Genomic DNA, 14553 nt, shown 5'->3' on the forward strand with positions numbered 1-14553 from the left:
ATATGCACATCTGCATGCGTGCACATACGCACATACACACAGAGCCTGTGGTGAATGGCTCCCACCTTACACGAAGAAAAAAGAGCAAAAGGGGGGGGGAGAGAAATACAAGGACTGAGAGTCTGGATGTGAATGCCATGGCTGAAACACTGAGAAATAGAAAAGACACACATATGCAAACACGTATGTGTGTGTGTGTGTGTGTGTGTGTGTGTGTATGTGTGTGCGTGTGTGTGTGTGTGTGTGCGTGTGTGTGTGTGTACGTCTGTGTGTGTGTGTGTGTGTGTGTAAGTTGATTGTAACAGTAATTGATGTAAACGTCTAAATTACAGCTAGGAGCTAAAATAACCACTGTGTTTTAGCGTTGCCATGTCGACATGATAAAAAACAGCTGGATGGTTCCCTGGCAGTGAGGGTGGAACATCTGTGTCATGGGCTCACAGCTGAACCAATGAAAGGGCTGTGTGTTAAAGCGACACATGTCTCAACCAATGAAATACTCACTGGAAAGAGAAGAGATTTGAGCAGACACCATGTAAGACCCAAGTCAAACTCATGTCATAAAATATAATATTCGAGATACAAACCACAGCATTATCTATAAAGAAACTGTGGTTTTTGACCGTTAATGCATTTTAAACCAGTTTTCTTTTATACTCTTATTAATATTGAGGCTCCTTCAAAAAGTATCTGACTACTTTTTTATGTTTTTTCCTACTTATTTGCCCGATTTGTGTGGTTTGTCATAAATAGGAAATTTCACTGTGCCAGTAAAGTTAAGACAATCACAGGAAAGTCTCTTTAAATACCCCACCCACTCCACAAGGAGCAATTCCTCATTTTGCTGCATCTCCTACTCAGGAAGGTCAACAGCAGGGTCAGCTACCCACCAGCAGCCCTGGAGCAATTATAAATTCAATGTCTTGCACAAGGACACTTCAGCGGGGTGAGTGTCCGGCACAGGGGATTGAACCTGAGCTTTGAGTTGGGGGACATTTGACTAATAACTGCACCACCCAGTCGCCAAAATGTATCCCGAAATAATACCACAGTCCCACATCCTGGGATTTAAAATTTAAAATTTCTATGACTGATGAATGACTTTACACTTCAAGAAGTGGCATGAAGAAGTCATATTTCCCAAGCAGGTTAGGATGTTTTTTTCCAACCTCAGTTGGAATCAGTCAATCAGAGAACCTCACTTGAAAGGAGGATTAACATCCAATACAAGAGCCAAGATATATTCAAGCAAACACACTATTTCTTGATTAGCATGAGCCAAAAATGCCAAGCCGTCACCTTTCCTCTACACATGTTGTCAGCTGTAATACGTGTGTGTAAGTGAAGCTTGGACTGAAGAGCCAAAATGGGTCCAAATGTGGTTAAAATGGCGTAATTTGTTTTTAAAGCCAAATGTAATATTCCTAGTGGACAATGAGACTTCTGTAGACTGTCACACAGCGGAAAGCCACACACGCAGGTCATAACTGTGACACTTCTATCAAGCAGACACACTCTCTCACACACACACACTTAACCACCAGTATTTCCACAGACAGACTTACAAACACACACAGGTCAAAATCACAGCAAACAGGTTGTCTGGTCATGTTTCTGTTACACTAAACACAGCCTAAATCTAATACACTAACATCATTATCACACACAGAGACACACACACACACACACTTTCCAGCATGACTGTGTTTATTTGAGTCTGTGTCCTGATGGGAAATGTGACTGCTATACAAACAAACTGAACTGCCCCGAACAGACAACTCTGTCTCTGAGTAGAGCGAGAGAAAGCGGCTTGGCGAATATCAGCATGTCTTCCTTTTTCCGAGCCATCCGAAAATACACACACGCACGCACGCACGCACGCACGCACGCACACACGCACGCACACACACACATCACCTCTGAAACTAAGAAGAATAAAGACACTTTTCAAGTTCTCCATAAGGGACTGTATACAGGATGCTAAGAGTCTTCTGCAGAGCACCCTCATCTATGAATGCAGCTTTCAGCTCAAAACCACACTGCTGTAAACTCTTCAGTTTGTAGCTCAGCTGGCAGAGAAAGAGTCAGTGGTATATATGGCTTAGAGGTACACTTGTGGTTGCCTGCAAGCAAGATCTTAACACATCAGCAATAAAGATGAGCAGCAAAGGTGAAGGGGATTGTTAGTGGTGAGTAGATGGTACTCAGTGTGGTGTCAGTATTAGGAGCTTGTCTGAGGAGGTCAGTTCACTACCAAACATTTTAAAAAATAAATACAATTTGATTGTTATTTTAGCAACAAAACTCTTTCAAAAGTGATTAAAACTGTACAGAGGCTGTGGTCCTCGAGGTGGATGGCCTGGGTTCAAATCCGACCTGTGGCCCCTTTCCCTGCTCTCTCTGTCCCTAGTTTTCAACTCTATCCACTGACCTATCTCAACAGTAGATAAGATAAATAAATCTATGATAAATCTTTAAAAAAAAAAACGTTTGAAAAATAAGTGTTTTTTAAACTTTGAGATTCACTACAAACATGTCCTTTGTTTCTATTTTAGTTGTTTATTAAATATTTGATGACTTGATCAACGATAAAAGTGCCGCTCAGTGAAGTCTAGACTTTTGGTTCTTTTTGCAAACCTAAAAACTTTACCAGCCTTGATTTATGACTATTTTTAACTTTCAGAACATTTTTAACTCCAGGGATTTTACACAATTAAGGGGGAATAAAAGGTCTACAGAAAAAAAAAACTACAAAAAGCAGAATTAAAAGTCAATTGAAAGTGGTTGGGTTTTTGTGAAAATATAATGGAAATAAAAAGGGCCAGGAAATAGAAAGAATACAAAGCATATGCCTAGCAGATCAATTAAGGAACACAAATTCACTAAAGGTTTTTTTTCTCCCTTTTTTGTCTTTAAAAAAAACCATTAAGCAAAAACACACACACACACACACACACACACACACACACACACACACACACACACACACACACACACACACACACACACACACACACACACACACACACACACACACACACACACACACACACACACACACACACACACACACACACACACACACACACACACACACACACAGACACACAGACACACAGACACAGACACAGACACAGACACACACACACACACACACACACACAAACACTGTCTCGAGCATAAGCTCTATAATTTCCTGTAGCGGATATAAAGAGATGTTAAATTATCAGCACGGAAAATAACTTCAATTCATGCTTTAATTTCCTTACACAACACACACACACACACACACACACACACACACCACATACGAATAGGTACACTAGCGGTGGAAAGAACACACCACCACTGAGATGCGCATGTACAGACACACATGAATTTACGCGAGGAAAGAAGGAAGAAGGGAAACAGAACGCGAAGTAATGAGAACTTTATGGAAATACAGCTGTGAGCATGTCTTTGTGTGTTGTTGTGTGTGTGTCTTTTAAACATAATTAGCTCCGTTGGGCAGAAATGTAAACGAGAGAAACTTTAATGAAACTGTTCTCTGATCTGCTGAAAGCACACATTCCTGTTTATCTCTCTCCGTTCGTCTCTCTATTTTCTCTGTCTGTCGCTGCACTCAAATGGAATTGAATGTCACGCATGGGACTTTTGAGAAACCCTGAAGGCTCACATTTCAGTGCAGCATTATGACCACATAAGATGAGAATAATTAAATTGTGTTGGGAAGGTCGCATTCAAGATTCCTCCCTGTCCTTGCTTTTGTCCATTTATCTCCTCCTCTTAGCTGTCTTTGAGCTTGAATTCCCTTTGAAAACACACACTGGGATTTATTAGATCATCTATATTTTGGGTCAATTCTCATATTCGCATGTGTTCACATACGTTTGGCTCAGAGGCGGACATTTCTCAGCCCTGCTTAACTCGAAAAACCACCATTACTCAAAGTCTGTCTCATTCCATTTATATCCTCAAACGTTCACCATGCTTTTAGTTTAATTTCATCTCTAAACCTCATAAGTTTTCTGTCCTTGCATCATACAGGGAGTCAAAAAAAAGTCAGAAAACTAAATTTCAGACTGAGAGAATGTCGGCAAGGTAATAAATCACAAAGGAAACACAGCCAATAGCGGAGCAATGCCTCAACACGGTGCAACAATTATAGATCAGGCCTTTAAAAAAATAAAATATACTCTTCTCGCTACAAAGCAAACGCCTCCTGCAACGGAATACTAACAACTCTGAGTCCGTGTGTGTCTATTAGTGTGAAAGCTGTTGTAGGTGTGCGAGGTGTTTATTGATCCATGTGGAACAGGTGAGTTGTCCTTTGAGGAAAAGGAGGGAAATGAAAAAAATAAAAGAATGGGAGAAATAAGTGCAGACGGGTCGATGAGAAGAAAAAAAAACAAGGAAAGATGAAGGAAACAGACACAAATGTGCAGAACTGCTGACACATAAAGATAAACGCACACTCAAAATGTAATTTTTTTCAGTGTTTTCTTTTTTTAATCCTTCTCTTCTTCCTTCCATCCCTCTATCGTTGCTCTTCCAGTTCCACAACCTTCACTTCACTCTTCTTCCAGCACTTCGCCCCTTTTTCTTCTCACTCGACATTTACAAAGAGGCAATTTGTGTTTAGGGGCGGATTCACCTTTTATAATTCAGACTCTGCCCTGTTGCGTCAAAGGCTGAATTTAAATGTGTTTTGATTTATGTTGTGTATGTGCATGCCTGTGTGTGTGTGTGTGTGTGTGTGTGTGTCTGTGTGTATCAAGCTATTTCAGATGATCCTTTGCATTAGTGCCCCTCCCTTACTCTGCCAAGTGATGAGTCAACAGCATGTGTGTGTATGTGTGTGTGTATGTGTGCTTGTGTGTGCGTGTGGTATCATTGATTGTGTTAGACTTGTCACTGCATGCCATGGAAACAGAGGGTAAATATTGTGGGGAGAGGCGAAGGGAAAAAAGATAGCAGCAAAGGCCATTTATTATTATGCTATTAAAGTTATAAGTCATGTTCAGTTTCTTCTCTAATAAAATATTGAATTGTTTGTTTACCCTTCTCCCTAACTCTTTCTTCTTCTTACCTTCACATGCTTGCCATCTTTCTTGTCTTTTTCTCTCTCTTACTAAACTTCTGAACATTCACACAATCCAAGAAAATAAAACATCAAGTATTGTGAGCCTCATTCCTTACTGACTCACATTTTCTCTATTTTAAATTCTGTCTTTGTTTAATCACAATGTATTAATTACAACCACTGTAACTGGCTTCATTTTTGCTTTCATGGATAGATTTGAACAAACTTTCGAGAAATGTAATAAATACTTTTAGACAATAGATGATTTTTTAAATGAAAGGACCAGTTCAACAGTTTTAAAACACGCTTCTTTCCAGGAGAAAAATTAAAAGATTCATGTCACGCTTATGACTCTGCATTCATTTTGGAGGTGGAGTCATGATATCATTAGCTTAGCATTATTTCTGGAAGCAGTATAGGCAAACATTTCAAAAGTTAACTCTAAAGCTGAGTCATTTTTACGACAAAAACTTGTTAGTGACATATAAACACAAACAGAAAAATACACTTTTCTGTCTAGAGTAGGTTCAATATTTGTTACTGTTCCTTTAAGGGAAAAACTTGTTAAGCACTTACTTTTGCTACAAACTTGATTTGTAATTTTATTCATCATTTTCCCCATTTATGTCTTTATCTCAAACTGTCTCTGTCTTTCAAGCATGTACTCTCTTTCTGTTTCACCCTCTCTCTCTCTCTCTAACACACTCTGCCCCTCCCATCATAATGAGTAAACCTCTTGCTGCCCCACCCTGCCCAGTCTGCCAAGTTACTGCCAACACCTTTCTAACACACACACTTACGCACATACACTCACATGCAACACACCAACTCAAAAACATGCACAAAGAAGCTATACACTCAACTCACACAGACATGTACGCTAACACACACACACACACCACAGACATCATTCTCACACTCAATCATACCACTTACATAGACCCATGTCAATGCCCTGACCCTACACACACACACACACACACACACACACACACACACACACACACACACACACACACACACAAGTTTATTCTGATCCAATGTGATCATAGCCAATAAGCTGTGCGGCGTCGGCAAACCACAGTATGTTCTTACCAGTCTATGACATCACTGGGAAGTGAAAGGCATTGTGGGACAAAGAATAGGATGACAGAACCGATAATTGGTTAGCACAGGGCCCGTCACTTTGCCTACATATTGCCATAGCAACAGGGAGGTTTCTGGGTGTTGTGTGTGTGTGTAAAATAAATTATTTTTAGAAATCTATAAAATTATGGGAAATGAAATTATGTAATGGAAACAACAGACACAAGAAGAGATGTGAACGCATAAAAGCATGTAAAAACACCCTGGCACACTTTGTTAGCCAGCGGCAATCTGCATGAGTACTCTACGATGAAGGAATTACAGATTACACTGAAGCGGCTCCCTGCATGACGTCTAATCCTCACATCTGATTCAAAGGAAGCAAAGATGAAGGTGTATTAATAGCAGCACTTTGAGGGGTAATGCGCTCAGCAGGTAGAAGGATGTAGCTACAAAGACGTTCTTTCAGAGAGTGAGAGCTTAGGGGTAAAATCAGGTTGTGAAGGAGATGAAATAGAGAGCTGGACTTGATGAGAGAAAGAGGTAAAAGGAAATAGAAGGGTTTAGAGTATATGCAGTTTAGGAGCTGTACACATGTTCAACTTTACCCTTAGCAGAGATTGGGACTCTTCCTTAGCTGCTTTCGCCTCCTGTCCTCCTCCACCTCCACTCCCTCCTCCTCCTGTGTACTGCTGTTGGGGCATCTGGATCTGCTTCTCTCCACTACCTCCTCCTGCAGAGGATCCACCCGGCCTCCCTCCTCCATACAGCTTGGCATCCCCCAAAAACGATTTGGTATCTCCCAAAAACGACTTGGTGTCTCCCAGGTAAACCATGCTGGGCGAAGCCACGCCTCTTTTCTGATGTGTGGACTCATGATTGGCTGAAACAAACGACAGTGAGAGGGGGGAGGGGAAAAGAGAGGGACTCCTGCTTCCACCACCTCTCTCAGGTCCCATTCGCTCCTTTGGCACCCAAAGTAAACCATGGGCCTGATCACCTCCTCTTTCTCCCAGTCCTCGTGTCTCCCCAAGAACCCAGCCTTTCTCACGCTCCCTTTCTCTCTCCTCGCCTCCTTCACTTTTTACCACCCCTCCTGTTTCTTCCCTGCCTCCTTCTGCCAGCCGTCCCTCAGGGGGCGCAAGGGAGTAGAGGAGGCGCAGATCCCCCTTGCTTTCTTCTTTGATGGCCAAGGTAGAGGGAGCTGAGCAGCCATTGGCTGAGAGTGTTAACGACGGTGTCAGTGAGGTGGGCAAGGACATTGTTGATGATAAGCTTAACGAGGGAGAGGATTCATGGCAGTGGGCGGAGTTAAAGTGGTCCAGGAGGGCTGTAGAATCAGGAGCTGTGAAGTCGCAGCGTCTGCAACGGCAACATGCATGGACACGCCTACAAAGAGGGGACAAAATGATTAGTAATTAACTGCACAAATACAACAACCTCAGGTCAGGAACAGTTAATGATAGAGTAATGCAGTTAAAAATGTACTTAGTACATTTTATGTTGGTTAAATTGTGTTTGGACAAAGAAAAATTGATTTGACCCTTAGTTTTAGTTTCCCACAAAAATTTAGTCAATCCATCTTGATTGCCCCCACTAAAAAAGTGGTTTTTAAAGGGTTCTATAGGACGTGCCAAGTAAGTTTTTATTGATCCCATTTTAAAACCCACACAATGAATTGAATAAATCTTAAGTGCACTGGACTCTGCCCCATTTTCTCCAACCACTCAGGTAGTGTTTCACCGACTTTGTGGCCAAAAAGTGACTCAGTGTTCCACCAAATCACCATGAATTAGGACCAAACTGTGAGAAACTTAAATTAATCTGAAAGAAAAGAAATGAATTAAACATCAACAAACCACCTTCATTTCCCTTTTGGCATGAGTTTTGAAAAATCAGCAGTAAGCTCTATAAATATGATACACAACATCAGGGTTTTTTTCCTGGCTCACAAAATAGATTTGGGTCTTCTTGTGTGGGCTGGTGAGACTAAATCAATGTAGCATCTTTGAGAAGAACTTGGAGTTCTGTTTGCAGTGGTTCTTGGTGGGTGCACAATGGACAGCTGCTTATATGAAGGTATGTAGGAAAAATGTGATCCAACATCTGTCAAAATATAGATAAATCCATATATTATAAGTGCTTAGTAGAAGGTTTACACAATTGCAACTGAAAAAAACTCTTGAAATTTACATTTTAATAACTGGCTCTTAATGCCTTTGGATTGTTCTGAATAATTCAGGAATGCGTACTTCATAATGTTAAAAATAAATACACCTTAAAAATGAATCAAAAATATAACATTCTCAATCTCAGTCATATATAACAGGAGTTATTTAAGGGTTTGAACCATTAAATAAATATGAGGAAATTAACTGTCTGTCTGACTTACCCACCCAGGTCTATCTATTACGCTTTATTTACTCCTGAAATTTATAAATTCACTGAAAATAACAATCAATTTGGAACTTTAAACTAAATCAAGATCTAAATGTTCCAGGTATTAGTCAAAAATCTGTGAAAATGTTTGTGTGAGCAAAGTACACCTTGTACCTTGTAGCAGACTTAAATGTCTCCAGATGTTGAACAAAGACACAGTGGCCTCTCTGTTTGTCATCACCAAATCTACCACACATGCATGCACACATGGACGGCAGCACTTACTGACTCATTTACTCACTCGCCCTGTCACTGTTTCTGTCTCCCTAACTGTTACAGGAGATCAGAAATACATGTGTTTATAAGAAATAATAAGACGATAATCAAAATTTCAAATTTAAAAATAAAAGAAAGAAGAGAAATATTTGAGGAGTAGATATAGAATAAGTTTCGGAATTATCCTTGATTACAAAAGTCTTTCTGGTTTGGTGTTAACCTCGCTGTATTTGTTTGAAACAACTAAAGAATGTTTTCTTTGTCTTTTCTTTGTTTGGAAGAAGGTATGCTGGCATCAGGAAAAGATGAAAGACAGAAGACTACTTCATGTAGAAATGTGCAGAAAATACTTTGAAAAGGTCTGTTGAGAAAGGTAAGTGAAGGAACTTGAGAATAATGATCCAGTAATAGTTTGATCCTATAAAGAAAGAGCTGCGGAAAAGGCACAGGGCAAAGCATGAAGTCTTCATCGCAGCATTTTTAGTACATCATTTTTGATTCAATAATAATGCCTGTGTCTGGCACAGAATTATGCCTGTGGTCTCTTTTTGAAGCAAATGGACTTTATGGTTCAGATTTGGTTTGCGTAAGATGTTTATAACCTGTGACTGGTCTCAAGAAAGACAATTGCATCTGATACGTAAGCTAAGAGCTTTCACATCCCACACAGTTGGGGCAGAATTTGGCATCTTATTTGGAAGATGCCAAATTCTTATTTGAATTTCCCCAAATAATATAGTATTGTAATTATGAAATACAAATTCTAAGCTTTTAGAACAAAGGGATATGTCAGCAAGCTCTTGCATATGGACGTCTTTACTTCAGGGAGTCTTTAGGTACAAAAAGTTTTCAATGTGATTGATTAGTTTGTCTCAGGGATAACCCCCAATACTGTGCGCTCCTTTGTTCTCAGCACACTGCAATTCAATCTTTTATTTTGTTATTAAAAACTCAGCCTGGGAAACTTTTTATTAAAGGTCGATGTAAGCGTGGGTGTGGAATTTTCTAGCTGTATTTCAGTTTCATCTGATTTGAACTGGGAGATTCCAAGCTTAGATTTTAAGATTGTGAGCTTACATTCTGTTAAGAGAACGAGTGGACAGTTACTCCTTACAGCGCTTTTCCTCTCTAGTCATATTCAGACTGCCCACTCAAAGCGCAGTATTTACACCTCTGTGATGTCCCTTCAATATGAATGTCACAGAGGTGTATTGGGAGAATGAAGTGATCCCACATCTGCACCACCATTGAAGGTAGTAACAGAGGCGTTAGAGGGACGAGCGGGATCAGCAGAGCCAGTGGGAGAGAGCAACACCGTGTGTGTGCATGTCTGAGTGTGTGTATGTGGAGCTCCCACTGTTTCTCTACACATCATGCTTCCGCAATTCAGTAACGCAATGTGAATCCACAGACTGAGAGATCAAGCCATTATAGAATCAATGTGAAAGTACAAAAATGTAATGACTGTGGAGCTTTGTTACGGCACTGTTGCAAAATCACAGAAAAGAGCGTCAGCCATCTTTTTTCGATTTTCTCCGGTCTTCCTTTCTCTCAGGTTCTACCTGTTATTTATTTTCAGTCCCATTCCTGCTTACAATGTACTAACTTTTAAACTTTTTCTTTTTTTTCCTTTGTCATTCTATCACTTCATCTTTTTGCTTTTACCCAAAAAAGGAATGGCACTTCTGAATATGTCATTGATTTGGAGTTAAAATCATGCTAAGATGGCCGAGTCAGACAGTAGTTTTGTGTCTGGTGTGTGCAAGAAAACAAGCAAAGTGTGAGTCAGTCTGTGGGCTCATATCAAGAAGCAATTCAGATCAGCAATCTGGATCAATACTAAAATAGTCAGAGAAATTACACGCAGCTATCTTCAGGAGTTTGTATCCCTCTCAGCCTCTGAGTCTTCTGCTGCAATTTTCCCACACCCTCTATCTCATTCTAGTCCAGACCTAACTGCAGCCCTCTCTATCATTCGCTGTCACTGAAAACCAAGTTAATGTGTATGTTTGTGTGTGTTTGTGTAGGAAACAAATGGGCGACTGAGTCATGTCTGAGCTCTCTAAGCCTTCAGAGCTGAGCCTATGGCTTTAACTGTCATTTCATGTCAAATGTCTGTGGAAAAAAACATTTAAACATTCATGTAAAAAGTCTAGAATATAAAACAAAATCAATTAGACTTTGTTTCTACACTGACAGCCTGAGGCTTTTTGGAGAAGGCTGCTACAGGATGATCACAATACTTAAAATCATTTTATTTCAGAACTTCACTCATAAAACTCGTTAAAGTATGTTTACAAGTCTTTAAAGAATTTAATGCACATGTGAACAGATGTTTTTTGAAGTCATTTCTTATGTTTTATTCCGATCTTTTGTAGGTGATTAAGAGGCAATCTACACATAGCGATGATATACATGGCTATAAATGAAAAAAAAAAATGAATCAGTGTCAGACTCTGTTGCTTCACCCACCACTTCAGCATCGTTCTTTTTGCACCATGCATTGCTTCCGGAGAACGCCCACACCCCCCCCCCCCCCCCCTTTCTGCCTGACAAAGACAACCTCCCACTGTGAGGTGCAAATGTAAACGAGTAAGTCAGAAAGAATTCAGAGGCCGCCTGCCTGAAATTTTCGACAAATTTTCAGGAGTGCATGTGAAAACAGCTAGTGATATAAAGGAAAGTTGATTCTTCCTGAAGGTTGTCAGCGACAGATTGTCACAGTTTTATGTCCAAGAGCAGATTCCAGGATCACTTTAAGTCATTGAAAACTCTGCAGGACCTGGCTTGTAGTTCAAGATGGATTAATAGAACTACTTTCATCACCCATCAAACTGACAGTATCGGAAACTTTTGTTATTCTTGTCCAGACAATTGAAGCCAATGAATCACAAACTGAAAGGAACCCAAAACCCCAAACATGCAAACAGACACTCAGCTAATATGTATGTGTATATTAAGTCAGTGTGTGAAAGAAGCTCATTGCAGGGTTGGGATTTTTGACACTGCTTAAACCAACGACCAAGGATCATGGAGTGGAAAATATACTGCATGTTAACAATAACAAAACTTTTATTTTTTTAATTGTAATAACAAGAGTCCATGAGCCTTAAACATGTTTGTCTGAAGATAAAGAGCTTCACTTTTAACAAACGTACAGAGCTGAATCTTCAGGCAGTGAAATGCGTATTCAAAAACTATCAATATGGAATATCTATGAGGTGTGAAAATTAGTCTTCTCAGTCAACATTTACTTGATAATTGAGTGCAGAAAATAGAATTACAGTGAATTAAACCCCACCTTCATATTTCTTACTATTATCCACCTGACTTGATAGTGTCATATTTAATATTTACTCAATTTAACCAATTATGGGAACCTAAAGTGATAGACTATCTAAAATATTGATTTTCCTTTTTTTGTAGTTTTAATCAATGTCATGCATCATTCTGTCTCTTACCTGTAGTGTCTAAAAATCTCTTCTTCCACTTCTGTAATGAAGTGACACTTTGTACATGAGTGCTCCCTCTCTCCTCCTCCTCTTTCTCTTCCTCCTTCCTTCTCCACTCCAGCCTCCTCCTCAGCCTTGACATGAGGCGCCGCCCCCTTTAGTTTAATCAGGGTGTGGCAGCTTTCGTAGTGTTGGAGCAACACGTCGATGTCAGTGGTGGCGAACGCACACTGGTCGCACAAGTGGGTGACGCCTGGGATCAGGAAAGAAAAACATATCAGGAGCTAAAGAAAGAAAGTAAAATCTATACAGACGTAAAATAGAGTTAAAAATGTTCTGACCAAATATCCAAGCAATCCAATGCCTTGAGGTACCTTGTGTGACGACAGGATGTGAAGGGTTAGAGGGGTGAAAAGTCGATCCCCCGATCAAAGCGGGGTCGCCTCTAGGATTAGGAGGGGTCATGCTGGGTGAGGTGGTGGTGGCAGGTTTTGAAGCGATGGTTTCCTGCTGTTTGGTGGACTGGGGGAACTTGGAAGAGCATTTAGGGCAGGTGGGCTTCCGACAAGCAAAGGGATGAGACACCTAATGATGAAAAAAATCGATTCAGGGGAGCAAAGTTAGTTTTTACAGACAAAACTGTGCATATGAGGTTAATTAAGATGTTTGTTTACTTCTGGAGTTTCTCTCTTTAGTTGGGATGTTTTTGTGTTTCTGTCTATGCAGGTGATATCAAAGTGCACCAGCATGTATGTGCATCACTAACTGAAAGATGCGCCCCCCCTTCTGGATGTAAACAATCCTTTTTCTTTTTTTTTTACAACAGCTGTGACAGCACAGTTTGGCAGCTGGCACAAAGGAGGGTGGGGGGGGGTGTGCGTGGGGGGAATGGGGGGGGGGGGGGTGGGGGGGGGAGCGAGGGGATTTTAACTAGGCTGGAAATTGAAGCAATTAACTTCTCACTTGTTCACATAACACATTTTATTTTCTTGTGCTTACAAAACAGCTCATCGTTTTCCTAATTGCGGCGCTAACACCAACACACCAAGCAAGTAAACATTTCAATATTTTATGAATCTCACCTCCCCCAGGTGTTTCTGTGGCTGGCAGAGCCCCTGTGGACAGTACACGCAGTGCTGGATGCAGCAGCGGTGGATGGAGTGGTTGTGCTGGTAGTGAAGGAGTAACGGTGCTACTACAATCACATCTGCACTGTGGGCCATCGAGTACCGGAAATCACAAAGCTGACAGTTGTAACTGGTCACGACCGCTTCTGGATCGCTGCTGTTTGGCTCTCCTATGAGCAGAAGACAGAGAATACGTTGTAGAATGTTGTATTGGGTTTTGAAGAAGAAAAACAAAGACATTAACAAATTCTAAATAATCATGATAATCAAAGTAAATGATATAAGGGGCGAGCAGTTGAAGCATTTCCTGGAAGAGGAAAGTTGAGAACTATTATAAGAGACAAGGTAGTCAATCATCTTTCTCTCTTTCTTTCATATCTGTCTCCTAAGTTGTTCCAATATCAATACACACAGATAGTATTCGCCACAGATACTGCCTCATGTATATGTGGTTGTGTTGGAGAATTAGATCGCCAAAAATTAACTGGTTTCAGGTGAAGATTATTTTTGGGGCTTTTCATGCCTTCACTGAGAGGACAGGACAGTGGATTACTTTGGAAAAAGGGATGAGAGAGTTGGTGATGACATGTTGTAAATGGCTGAGGGTTGGATGAACTGCTTGGAGGACTATAGCTTCTGTACTTGGGATGCAAGATTTAACCACTTAGCTTAACCAGCATCCCAAATATTTGTTTTGAAGGTGTAGCTTTTCTGACACTAATACTTATCCCAGTACTGGTATTGATACTGATATCATACCAATGCTGGTAAAGATACTGATACCGGTATCCTTACTGGTTTACTGGTATTGAAATTGGCCTCTGATTCTGCCTAAAATGCAGTGTCAGGTATCTGTAAGCTTGCCAGTCAATAAACTGATCCAAAACCATAACCAATAAGCCCCCCCATGTACGGTTTCCAATATAATTACAAACAACATCAATAGATGCTAGAAGTTAGCGTAATGTCAGTCTAAGATGGTAAAATGAAAGCTATCACTGTTAAAATAAAAATAGGTGTGTTTTTTGTATTACTCTAATATTGCGGGTCCTCTGTATCAGGCAATACTGAAGTCTAGATGTTGGAACAGGTATTGTAGTATCAGAGCACCTCTTATTAGAGAAGTTACCTCAGCAAATGACCAGCACAA

General features: G+C 40.4%; 1 protein-coding gene across 3 annotated transcripts in view; it reads right to left on the reverse strand.

Moving 5' to 3' along the window:
• Window positions 1-14553, reverse strand: part of trps1 (trichorhinophalangeal syndrome I) — a 111150-nt gene that overhangs the window by 38627 nt on the left and 57970 nt on the right. For all 3 annotated transcript variants that reach the window (XM_061060553.1, XM_061060554.1, XM_061060552.1), the window contains exons 6-9: window positions 13359-13573; window positions 12651-12861; window positions 12286-12529; window positions 6778-7558 (exon numbers count right to left, since the gene is read on the reverse strand). In XM_061060553.1, the coding sequence (XP_060916536.1) occupies window positions 6778-7558; window positions 12286-12529; window positions 12651-12861; window positions 13359-13573 (1451 nt within the window). The remainder of the gene's footprint in view (window positions 1-6777; window positions 7559-12285; window positions 12530-12650; window positions 12862-13358; window positions 13574-14553) is intronic.

Source organism: Labrus mixtus, chromosome 16 (genome assembly GCF_963584025.1).
Source record: "Labrus mixtus chromosome 16, fLabMix1.1, whole genome shotgun sequence".
Classification (NCBI taxonomy): Eukaryota; Metazoa; Chordata; class Actinopteri; order Labriformes; family Labridae; genus Labrus; species Labrus mixtus.